This window comes from Nerophis ophidion, linkage group LG02 (assembly GCF_033978795.1).
Source record: "Nerophis ophidion isolate RoL-2023_Sa linkage group LG02, RoL_Noph_v1.0, whole genome shotgun sequence".
In the NCBI taxonomy this organism is placed as follows: Eukaryota; Metazoa; Chordata; class Actinopteri; order Syngnathiformes; family Syngnathidae; genus Nerophis; species Nerophis ophidion.
Genome location: NC_084612.1, coordinates 27,273,054 through 27,286,561, shown reverse-complemented (window position 1 = coordinate 27,286,561; position 13,508 = coordinate 27,273,054). Strand labels below are relative to the sequence as shown.

The 13,508-nt window shown below is 36.9% G+C and overlaps 1 protein-coding gene across 2 annotated transcripts in view; it reads right to left on the bottom strand.

Annotated features, from left to right (window-relative positions):
* The window catches only part of depdc7a (DEP domain containing 7, paralog a), a 39,606-nt gene extending 27,782 nt beyond the window's left edge, over positions 1-11,824 (bottom strand). Inside the window, exon 1 of one of the 2 annotated variants that reach the window (XM_061880597.1) lies at positions 11,701-11,824. Coding sequence is in view for 1 of the 2 variants with exons in the window: in XM_061880589.1 (XP_061736573.1) it covers positions 7,080-7,095 (16 nt within the window). In the remaining variant the exon portion in view is untranslated. Of the gene's footprint in view, positions 1-7,079; positions 7,180-11,700 lie in introns of those variants that run through there. The other variant, XM_061880589.1, reaches the window with a different exon arrangement.
* Between the last annotated feature and the right edge of the window lie 1,684 nt (positions 11,825-13,508).

The following is a 13,508-nucleotide window of genomic DNA, read 5'->3' as shown; positions in this document are numbered from 1 at the left end:
CTAGGCGAAAACAGCAGACCTTTATGGAGTTCAAAGTAAAAAAACAACAACTAACAAGTAATTTCATTATTGTGTGTCAATGTGACTTCCTGTTTCTGCCAACTCCCCATGTTCTGTGTGGCAGCAACAGGAATGGTTATAGGTGCAATGGTCCCACTACAGGGGAGCATTAAAAACCCATGGTTAGACACTATGAATTTTGCCAAGCAACAAATGAAAAATATGTGAAATAATAAAGTAGGATAGGACATTTTATGAAGGAATTTGACTACCTTCCCTATTCCATATGGGGAACTAAAATGATCAATGAATCAATAGAGTGTTACTTCAGTTCTTCGTCTTCTGGAATAATTTAGGTAGCGAACAGGATTTGAGTTACCAGCCCGTTCGTCTGCGGGCTGAAAAAGTATTTACCACAGGGTTGTGCCATTTCAGCAACACAAAGTTAATATATTGTTTAAACAAGAAACAAACCTAGGTTTTTATTCGAAGTTGACATGTTTGTTTGAGCGCTGCTAACAGTTCGACAAAATCCTGACATTCCACCACCGTAACTAAGAACGTTAGTGCACAAGGAAAAGACTGAAAAGACCAGATCAGAGAAACAAACCATTACATTTATGCCGTACCTCTTAGCAGGTGTGTCAGTTCGCATCACACAAACTTTAGCCACAAACGTCCAAAAGACAAACATTTACCTATGAAAATATCGGGAAGCTGCAGATGCTGTGTTTAACGTCTTTCAAGCGCGGAACAAAGGACTGAAAGTTGAAAAATTGCTCGGGCAGTGGTTTATAGTTCGAGATCGCTGATTCGCTCATTCTGCTGTCAATCAAAAAGCAATTTAGCCACAGACAGATCATCCAGCCATCATGCAGAAGCCCATGCAGCGTCCAGACTAGCCAAGGCCACTTTCCATACACTTCCAGACAAGCTCGACGTCCGATGGGCGAGACAAAGCCGAGCTCCTATCCAATGACTGTCTAGTTTGGCTGCAGCAGAACCACCAACTCCATGCTCCCCCATTGAAGTCAATGGACACTCCGATTTAAGACTGTTTAATGCACTGTGACAATAATGAATAAGAAATTATCCATCCATCCATCCATTTTCCACTGCTTGTCCCTTTTGGGGTTGCTGGAGCCTATCTCAGCTGCATTCCGCGATGAGGTGGCAACTTGTCCAGGGTGTACACCGCCTTCCGCCCAAATAAGAAAATAGTGAGAAAAAAACTACGTCAACTGTTGCGAAAGTAGCGGATTCTGAACAAAAGTTGAACACATTCTAGCGCATATTTAGTCAATTAAAATGTAAATACAAAAGTACAAATTTGAGCTTCCCTTGCAGACTTAGAGCAATGGCCACTGGTACACTGACATACCAATCGCTTGTTTCTCTGACCCCTCTGTCACTCAAATATGTCCATGTGTAATGTAATCAACTATTTCCTAGTTTCTATCGCTACTCGACCGAGAAGCAGCCTACAGGAGACATCTACAAAACTCTGCTCCCCAAAGGTAAATGCTGAACAGCATTATTACATCATTTCACACAACTACTGTAGTTGCTGGTGATGCATGCTCTGGTAATGTTTTTCCAAACAATATTTCCTATCCAAAACTTAAAAGGCATGTCACATTACCGTGAATTGAATAACGTGGACCCCGACTTAAACACGTTGACAAACTTATTCGGGTGTTACCATTTAGTGGTCAATTGTACAGAATATGTACTGTACTGTGCAATCTACACTTCAACTGCGAGAAACAGAATGTGAAAAAAAAATCCAGGAATTCACATTGTAGGAATTTTAAAGAATTTATTTGTAAATTATGGTGGAAAATAAGTATTTGGTCAACCATTCACAGCTCTCACTGACGGAAGGAGGTTTTGGCTCAAAATCTCACGATACATGGCCCCATTCATTCTTTCCTTAACACGGATCAATCGGCCCGTCCCCTTAGCAGAAAAACAGCCCCAAAGCATGATGTTTCCACCCCCATGCTTCACAGTAGATATGGTGTTCTTGGGATGCAACTCAGTATTCTTCTTCCTCCAAACACGACGAGTTGAGTTTATACCAAAAAGTTCTATTTTGGTTTCATCTGACCACATGACATTCTCCCAATCCTCTGCTGTATCATCCATGTATCCATTTTGGTATAAACTCAACTCGTCGTGTTTGGAGAAAGAAGAATACTGAGTTGCATCCCAAGAACACCATAACTACTGTGAAGCATGGGGGTGGAAACATCATGCTTTGGGGCTGTTTTTCTGCTAAAGGGACAGGACCATTGATCCGTGTTAAGGAAAGAATGAATGGGGCCATGTATCGTGAGATTTTGAGCCAAAACCTCCTTCCATCAGTGAGAGCTTTGAATGGTTGACCAAATACTTATTTTTCACCATAATTTATAAATAAATTCTTTAAAATTCCTACAATGTGAATTCCGGGATTTTTTTTCACATTTTGTCTCTCACAGTTGAAGTGTACCTATGATGAAAATTACAGACCTCCGTCATCATTTTAAGTGGGAGAACTTGCACAATCGGTGGCTGACTAAATACTTTTTTTGCCCCACTGTATGTAATACAAATTAAAGTTTAAGGGGGAAAAGACAACGACTATTTGACTACATTATCAGATTAAAAATCCTGGGTATACGAGTTGTGGCCATCTGGGTAATCCACACAATTCCATGGATTACTAATTGCTGAGTAAATCCGGATCAATGTCCATTAACCCTTGTTAAAAACAACAAAGACAGAAAGGAGGGAAGGGGGTCAGTTTGGGTCAGAAATCCACTGGTGCTCTGTCTCTGCTATAACCGACAGCAGCGTCTACCAACTGCACATGAAAGAAAGCTGCAGGAACAAGGGGTGTTTGCACACATCAGTGCAGGTAAATAATTGCAGAGGGAGACACATGCCAACAACACGGGGAGCGTTTTGGTCCCTCTGGTGAGCTCACTAACGGAGGTCAAACCACAACACCAGCCTCATTATCATCATCATTATCTTTTGCTGCAGTAAGAAGTCTAGATGGACCCAAAGGATGTCAGAACATACCGCTGATGATCTCACACACTCTTGCACTGTGTGCGTGTATATACAGTCGCGATCGAAAGTTTGCATACACTTGCAAAGAACATAATGTCACGGCTGTCTTGAGTTTCCAATAATTTCTACAACTATTGTTTTTGTGTGATAGAGTGATTGGAGCACATACTTGTTGCTCACAAAAAACATTCATGAAGTTTGGTTCTTTTATGAATTTATTATGGGTCTACTGAAAATGTGACCAAATCTGCTGGGTCAAAAGTATACATACAGCAATGTTAATATTTGTTTACATGTCCCTTGGCAAGTTTCATTGCAAAAAGGGGGTTTCTGTTGCCATCCACAAGCTTCTGGTTGTATTTTTGACCACTCCTCTTGACAAAATTGGTGCAGTTCAGCTAAATGTGTTGGTTTTCTGACATGGACTTGTTTCTTCAGCATTGTCCACACATTTAAGTCAAGACTTTGGGAAGGCCATTCTAAAACCTTCATTCTAGCCTGATTTAGCCATTGCTTTACCACTTTTGATGTGTGTTTGGGGTCAATGTCCTGTTGGAACACCCAACTTCGCCCAAGACCCAACCTCCGGGATGATGATTTTAGGTCGTCCTGAAGAATATTTTAACTCTTCTTTTTCATTGCCCTATTTAAAGCACCAGTTCCATTGGCAGCAAAAACAGGCCCAGAGCGTAATACTACCACCACCATGCTTGACGGTGGGATGGTGTTCCTGGGATTAAAGGCATCACTTTGAGTGGTCAAAAATTCAACCAGAAGCTTGTGGATGGCTGGCAAAAGCGCCTTATTGCAGTAAAACCTGCCGAGGGACATGTAACCAAATATTAACATTGCTGTATGTATACTTTTGATCCAGCAGATTTGGTCACATTTTCAGTAGACCCATAATAAATTCATAAAAGAACCAAACTGCATGAATGTTATTTGTGACCAACAAGTATGTGCTCCAATCACTCTGTCACTAAAAAATAAGAGTCGTAAAAATTATTGGAAACTCAAGACAGCCATGACATGTGTGCTATGGCTATGAGTTGTTTTTTCCCTTGGCCTCAGTCTGGACCCCCTCTCCAGGCTTAGACCGATTTTTTTTTTCCTCAACCCCCCCGCCGCCATTGTTTACCTGTATCAAACCTTTTTTGTAAAGGCCACCAGAAAGTTGGCAGACCCGTCAGCGATCCTGTTCTGTCTCTGTTAACAAGATTAATGTTTGTCTAATCTTGAATGGGATTGTGCTGAAAATTTAAATTTCCCCTCGGGGATTAATAAAGTATTTCTTACTCTGATTGTGATTCTTTATAAGTGTATGTAAACTTTTGATCGCGACCGTATGTGTGGCAGCAGGCCATTACCAGCAGGTGTGCAGATAATCTTCATTCCTTCGGCATGCAAGAACAAGTGAGATTAAGCAGTCAAAATCAAAACAGCCGTGCTGTCATTGGCTCACTAATATTTGAACCTTCATATTAAGTGTGCGGGGCACTTTTACCTACCTGTGTTTGTTTTTAAACACAAACCCTCCAATCCAAGGGTAGAAATATCACACAGCAGCCTTTCAAGTTTACTTATGAGCTGACATGAAAAATACACCACTTTACATAAATCTGAGAGCTCAACCGATTGTAACGGAATTGACATAGAAACAATAACAAAAGTTATTATGAAGATTTATTAAAATAGAACCTGTAACATGGATCAGAAACCTATGGTTTCAAACAGGAAAATTCCCACACAAAATTAAACTGGAAACAGTTGTACTAATGTATAAGACTGGGGAAAAAACACCAGTTCACAAATTATAGCCCCATTTACTTACTTCCACAATGTCCTAAAATTATAGAAAAAATATCCAACAACATGCAAATAAATGAATTCATAAAAGTGGAATGCTCGCGGACAACCAATACGGATAAAAAGCTAACATCTAAGATAAATAGCATTGATCAAAATAACGGAAGAGCTCACAAACGCAATAGCGGTAAACAGGGTGAAGTTGCATTTGACACAATTAATCATAATATCCTCATCATCAAATTACAATTGTATGGCATCAGAGGGTTGATCTTCAACTGGGTAAGAAGCCACTTAACCAACAGGAATCAATACTTGAAGATAGGCGAACACACGTCAACAGAGCGGAATATATCATGTGGCGTACCCCAGAGATCAATACTGGGACCAAAATTGTTCAATCTTTATAAAAACAACATTTGTAAAGTTACAAAAGACTTCAAGTTAGTATTATTTGCAGATGACACGAGTAGGCTTTGTTCAGGAGAGAACACACAGACGCTAATACAAATAACAACAGAAGAAATCAACAAATTAAAAATATGGTCCGACAAAAACAGACTATCTTTGAATCTCAGCAAAACTAAAGTAATGATATTTAGCAACAGTAGAAGGGAAAGTCAAAGAAGTACAAATAGACAGAGTAGATATTGAAAGGGGGAAAGAAACAAAATGTTTGTAGTAGTAATAAATGATAAAAAGAACCAGAAATATTATATAAAAATATACAATACAAGCAGAAAAAACATTTCAATAATGAATAAAGCCAAAGTTTTTCTGTACCAAAAATCCATTCATATTCTCTACTGCTTGCAAGTGTAACCATATCTGAGTTATTGTGTAGAAATATAGGGAAAAAACTACAAATGTGAGCAACAACGGTGTTACAAAAAAGATCAATTAGAATAATACATAATGTTGGATACAGAAAACATACAAACCCTTTATATATTGAATCAAAAATAATAAAATTCAATTGGTGCATTTGCAAACATCTAGAATGATGCACAAAGCAAACTATAATTTGCTAACCAAAAATGTACAACACTTACTCTCAACAAACGAGAAGTATAATTTAATGAGAAACTAAAAATATGTGCTATGTTGGAAATAAACTAAACCCATAAACATAACCAATAAAATGAAGATATGTCCATAGAAATGGTTAATAAATAGCCAAAGAGCGGTGTATTTCAAAGTGTAAGACCGGGGCTGGGATCACCACAGTATTTGGCAAGCTCTGGTATATCATTTTGATAGCAGTTCATTAAATATTTAAAGACTCATCAATATCTAGTTTGTGTAAAAAAAACACATCACACATGCGCATCACACACAACTTAAATCTAACTGAATTAGACCTGTAAAGAATCTAATGTATATCCAAGTTGTAATGCATAGTCTAGCAAGTGTTCATTCAAAGCAAATACATTACACAAGAGCACTATAAATGAACAATAAAACCTGCAAAGAAGCTAAAAATGTCTAAATTGCATTGCATTTTTATGTCTAAGATCTACTGTACCTTATCCACGGATGTGTAGTGACTCACAACATACTGTATGAGACAGTGGAAACACAATGAATTAAGTGTACATATGTTGTTCTAAACTGAGCAAGTCGCAATGAAAAAGGGTTTTCCAAAGTGAGGCCGCATGGACCACCTGCATGCATGATCAATAATGTGTACAAGATCAATAATGTACACATGATCAATAATGTTTACATGATCAATAATGTATACATAATCATTAATGTGTATATGATCAATAATGTGTACAAGATCAATAATGTATATATCATCATTAATGTGTACATGATCAATGTGTACAAGATCAATAATGTACACATGATCAATAATGTTTACATGATTAATAATGTATATAAAATCATTAATGTGTACATGATCAATAATGTGTACAAGATCAATAATGTACACATGATCAATAATGTTTACATGATTAATAATGTATATAAAATCATTAATGTGTACATGATCAATAATGTGTACAAGATCAATAATGTACACATGATCAATGTTTACATGATCAATAATGTATATACAATCATTGTGTACATGATCATTAATGTGTACATGATCAATAATGTATATACAATCATTAATGTGTACATGATCATTAATGTGTACATGATCAATAATGTGTACATGATCAATAATAATAATAATAATAATAATAATAGGTGAGTCCTACCTGTTAGTCGGTGCATAATATGTGCAGTGATAATAAAGAAGCCATGCACTGATCTGCTTTCTCCTCACTGCCATGAAAGTGAGGCACATAAACTGCCTCCAAACCGAAACCATGCCGTCCTCCCATTGCTCATGAATTATTCATGATTTGTTTATCAGCCAATCAGAGCCCAGTGATGCACTGTGACGTGCCATTGGGCCCACGCTGTGCCCTTTCTCCCGAATGGGGAAAAAAAGGCTGTAGGCTACAAAAAGTCGAACTTTTTGCTCAAACCTTTTGAAAAGTCCTCTTTACAATAGCATGTGATTGAAACTTTTGCTAAACATTGAAGAGAATTACGTACAAAAGTGAATGAAAATAGCCACGAAATAACCAGGAAGATAAAATAAGATAAAGTAAGAAAGAGATACACGCACACACACATATATACATACATATATATATATTAAAAAAATATATATATACATACAGATATAGATACAAATACACACACACGCACACACACATATATATATATATATTTTTTTTAAATCTATATATATTCATATATATATACATATATATGAATATATATATACATATACTGTATATATATACATAAATATATATACTGTGTATATATACATATACATGTATATATTATATATACATACATATATACATTATATATACACAATATATATATATATATATATATATATATATATATATATATATATATATATATATATATATATATACATATACACACACACACACTCACACACACATATATACAAAACCCCGTTTCCATATGAGTTGGAAAAATTGTGTTGGATGTAAATATAAACGGAATACAATGATTTGCAAATCCTTTTCAACCCATATGCAATTGAATGATCAAATAATAATAGTAATTAACTTAGAATTACATGGCTGCAACACGTGCCAAAGTAGTTGAGAAAGGGCATGTTCCCACTGTGTTACATCACCTTTTCGTTTAACAACACTCGATAAACGTTTGGGAATTAAGGAAACCTATTGTTGAAGCTTTGAAATTGGAATTCTTTCCCATTCTTGTTTTATGTAGAGCTTCAATCTTTCAACAGTCCGGGGTCTCCGCTGCCGTATTTTACGCTTCATAATGTGCCACACATATTCGATGGGTGACAGGTCTGGACTACAGGCGGGCCAGGAAAGTACCCGCACTCTTTTTTTTACGAAGCCACGCTGTTGTAACACTTGTCTTGCTGAAATAAGCAGGGGCGTCCATGATAAAGTTGCTTGGATGACAAGATATGTTGCTCCTAAACCTGTATGGACCTTTCAGCATTAATGGTGCCTTCACAGATGTGTAAGTTACCCATGCCTTGGGCACTAATACACCCCCATACCATCACAGATGCTGGCTTTTGAACTTTGCGCCTATATCAATCCGAATGGTTATTTTCCTCTTTGTTCTGGAGAACACCTCGTCCTCTGTTTCAAAATATAATTTGAAATGTGGACTCGTCAGACCACAGAACACCTTTCCACTTTGCATCAGTCGGTCTTAGGTGAGCTCGGGCCCAGCCAAGCCGGCGGCGTTTCAGGATATTGTTGATAAATGGCTTCGGCTTTGCATAGTAGAGTTTTAACTTGCACTTACAAATGTAACGACCAACTGTAGTTACTGACAGTGGTTTTATGAAGTATTCCTGAGCCCATGTGTTGATATCCTTTACACACTGATGTCGGTTTTTGATGCAGTACCGCCCGAGGGATCAAAAGTCCGTAATATCATCGCTTACGTGCAGTGATTTCTCCAGATTCTCTGAACTTTTTGATGATTTTACGGAATGTAGATGGTAAAACCCCAAATTCCTTGCAATAACTCGTTGAAAAAAGTTGTTTTAAATCTGTTCGACATTTTGCTTACAAAGTGGTGACCCTCACCCCATCCTTGTTTGTGAATTACTTAGCATTTCATGGAAGATGCTTTTATACCCAATCATGGCACCCAACTGTTCCCAATTAGCCTGCCCACCTGTGGGATGTTCCATATAAGTGTTTGATGAGCATTCTTTAACTTTATCAGTATTTATTGCCACCTTTGCCAACTTCTTTGTCACGCGTTGCTGGCATCAAATTCTAAAGTTAATGATTATTTGCAAAAAAAAACCAAATGTTTATCAGTTTGAACATCAAATATCTTGTCTTTGTAGCATATTCAACTGAATATGGGTTGAAAATGATTTGCAAATCATTGTATTCCGTTTAAGTTTACATCTAACACAATTTCCCAACTCATTTGGAAACGTGGTTTATATATATATATATATATATATATATATATATATGTATATATATATATATATATATATATAAACACACAGTCGTTGTCAAAAGTTTACATACACTTGTCTTGAGATCAGCCCGGAGGTTGGGTCTTGGGCGCAGTTGGGTGTTCCAACAGGAAAATGACCCCAAACACATGTCAAAAGTGGCAAAGGAATGGCTAAATCAGGATAGAATTAATGTTTTAGAATGGCCTTCAAAAAAAGTTCTGACTTAAACATGTGGACAATGCTGAAGAAACAAGTCTATGTCAGAAAACCAACAAATTTAGCTGAACTGCACCAATTTTTTCAAGAGGAGTGGTCTAAAATTCAACTAGAAGCTTGTCAGAAGCTTGTGGATTTCTCCCAAACGCGCCTTATTGCAGAGAAACTTGCCAAGGGACATGTAACCAAATATTTACAATGCGGTATGTTTATTTTTGACCCAGCAAATTTGGTCACACTTTCAGTAGACCCATAATAAATTCATAAAAGAACCAAACTTCATGAATGTTTTTGTGACCAACAAGTATGTGCTCTAATCACTCCATCACAAAAAAAAAGAGTTGTAGAAATTATTGGAAACTCAAGACAACCATGACATTATGTTCTTTACAAGTGTATGTAAACTTTTGACCACGACTGTATATATACATGTATACATATTCACATATATAGATACAGTATGTACATACATTGTCAGTCTTTACTTGGGGGGCGGTATAGCTCGGTTGGTAGAGTGGCCTGCCAGCAACTTGAGGGTTGCAGGTTCGATTCCCGCCTCCGCCATCCTAGTCACTGCCGTTGTGTCCTTGGGCAAGACACTTTACCCACCTGCTTCCGGTGCCACCCACACTGGTTTAAATGTAACTTAGATATTGGGTGTCACTATGTAAAGCGCTTTGAGTCACTAGAGAAAAGCGCTATATAAATATAATTCACTTCAATTCACTACTATTAGTACATACATTATTATCATAAATTATGGGTCTTTGGGATATGATCGCACTGAGGATCACATTAATTATCGTTCAAATATGACAATTATCTCACGTCTGGCAACGCTGCTAGATGTGTTTTGTTCCTGTACTTTAGTGTAAGTAATATACAACTTTGTTCGATCCTCTTTTATATTGACTAATATGCTGTTTTAGATTGCAGTATTGTTCAATTAAGCACACCTATTGCGTATGGCTGGGTATTGAGTGTTTAGCTGTTGTGTAGCTGCTTGCTCCCAGTAACCTGTGGCCTACAGTGTTGACCTTTTTTTAAATGACTTCACTAAAATACAAGAAAAGACTGGAAGATTGGAAGACATTTAGATGTTAACTGGTTGTGCAGCTTTGCACGAGTGAACGTGCTGCAAGTTTGCTTGTATCTGAGCGCTTACAGCTGAGAATTTAGATGCAAGCTGATATCATCCGATACTGTTTTTGGACTGCTATCAGATATTGCATCGGTACGCACCTAGTTATACAGGAAAATATTTAAATAAAATAACATGAATAGAAAAATGGAAAATACTGTGATCATGTAGTGCAAATAGAATGTAAAAATAATGACAGCAAACCAAACCAAATAAAAACCATGCAGGATTTGTGATAATGTTTTAAAGTAGCGGATGATCCTAGGGAACGCTAAATCGGGTATGTATGACAACTTCCCTCAAAATACAATAACTTGTAACCGGGCAAAGAAAACTTGCAGTTCCGAACGAAGATGCTCACAGCCCATTAATAATCTAAACATGCTCTGCAGGAAGTGTGCAACCTAATACTTAACTCGCAGTCACACCTTAAAAGTCCACCAAAAGATCTGATCAGGACTATCTGCTCATCATGGGGAAACAAGCTGCATTAATGGCGGACGTAAGAAAGTATTATTTATGGTTTACACTGACCAGATACTAGCTACACCTGAACACTCTATAATAAGATCCAGTCCCCAAGCTGGTCTCGGCTCGGCCTTACTGCATTCATGCACAGGTGTCACAGAACTGAGGAGTCCCTTTACTGTCAACACACGGTACCGATACATCACATGACCTCAAGTTCTGACCCCAGTGACATCTGTCGCCAGGTGTAAATAATCCGGCAAAGTAAGGCGACACTATGTACAAACTCCACGCTGAATGGAAGGTGACTCAAGCATAACATACAAACAGGTGAGGTTCAAGAAAGGTAGGCCAAACCTGATTGTTACATCGTTCAAAAAGGAGAAAAAAGTTAAATAAAATCAGTCCAAAATCCAAGAAATGTCGTCTCACTCTTACAAGAAGAAAGTGTCTAAAAGTGGAATGGAAATAAGTCTTCATTTGCACTCACCTTGTTTAGTCACTGCTTCTGTCCTTACAATACTAAAGAGCAAAGGTAAGTCAGTCTTTTCAGAGTAAGAAGTCTCCTGGCTTAGAGTAAAACCGGTTTGTCAACTCTTCGCGGGAACTCACGGAATGACGTGCCGGTGTGTTGTAAACCTGCCCCCCCAAAAAACGCTGATTGCACTGTTGCATATTGTGTCGTTTATTACACAATGAGCGAAAAAATGCAAAGAAGGCATGTAATCGTTAGTTAATAACCTATTGTTTCTTTGAAGGAAGGACTTATTTACCTTGACTTTTACCCTTTAAATGCTCCTTAGTTGTCAGCCGTGTGTGTCCCGCATATTTGACAGCAATGAGAGAACAGCCGCGTCCTCAATGCACTGCAGTTTGCGACTAACTAATCCTCGCCTCTGTGGCGGGAAATAATCAGAGTTCCTTACACGTTACCGGAGGACGAGGAATAGTGAAACATGCTACATTACACATTCATAAAAGCTGGAGCTGGTGAATGCAAACAGTGATTAGGTCACTATTTGTTATTACCACAGATTTTATTCTTGTTTTTGTTATTGTTTACAAACTCAGGAAATCAGTCATTGGACACAGTAATACCCAAAGGATTTTGCTTAGTTATTTTTGCACTATTGACTTTATTTTGCTCAAAATATTGCATGTAATAAAATCAAATCTATTTGAATATTTAATTGATATTGTTATACCACCATCCTGTATTTTTGTCGGATTATAATTGTGATCAAATATTGAATCATTCAATGATTTTGTAAATATGTAATATCAGCATTTGTATTACAAAACTTCCCCAAAACAAATGTAAAGTATCCAACTACAGAATAATAACTGTTTATTACATTTTAACAGAAGTGTAGACAGAACTATGTTACTAAAGCGAGTAACCAGAAAAACAGATTTTAGCAAAACAGATTAAAATGAGTTTTGAAAAAAATAATATGACAATGATGCAATATGTTACCGTCAGCAGCCTAGGAGCCTTTTTAACACGTCTTATATATTGTTATATGATCATTTATAAGCCAAATTATAAATAGTGATGTATAACGTTATCGCAGGAGGCTGCAATATACAGTACATAGTGATATAGATTTCAGGCCGTATCGTCAATTTCCACTGCTATTTGGAGTTGTTGGTCATGTTTTAATGTGTAAATGACATCAGTTTTACTTCTTGTGGTTATTATAATCACTTTTAGTAGTGATGGGTGAAACGATACTGATGCATCGACGCCCCGTGAAACACAAGGAGTGCTATAGTGTGCTTTCAGATATAAAAAAGAAAACATTGACAATACAGCGTTTGTCAATTGACTAAAAAGGAGTGTTAATCAAGGAGGGTATCTTTTGGATTACGACTGACAGCGTGTACTAAAAGGAGTTGTTTACAATATTAAAAAACAAAAACAAAGTGTGGGATCGTGTTGATATTATAGCGCCAAAGAAGGTAAATGTGCGTTTAACATTCCTTTCTGTGCAACTGCTAATCTAAAACATAGATTTGTTTAATGTTGCTACATTTTGGATTTTGGTAAGGAATCTAGTAACTTTTTGTAAAAAAAAAAAAAAAAAAAAAAAACTTACACTAGAGTAACTATAATTTTCTTTTTGGTCTATTTTTGGTTTCCAAAATTATTTTTTTTAGGAGTGGGACTTTCTGTAAACAACTTTAATTTTAAGGCTATTGTGTAGTCAGCATTAACATAACTATTATATGCTATTCATGCAGAACTGTTGTTTTATGAACTATGAATATGCATGTGTGTGTGTATTCACTTTTGCT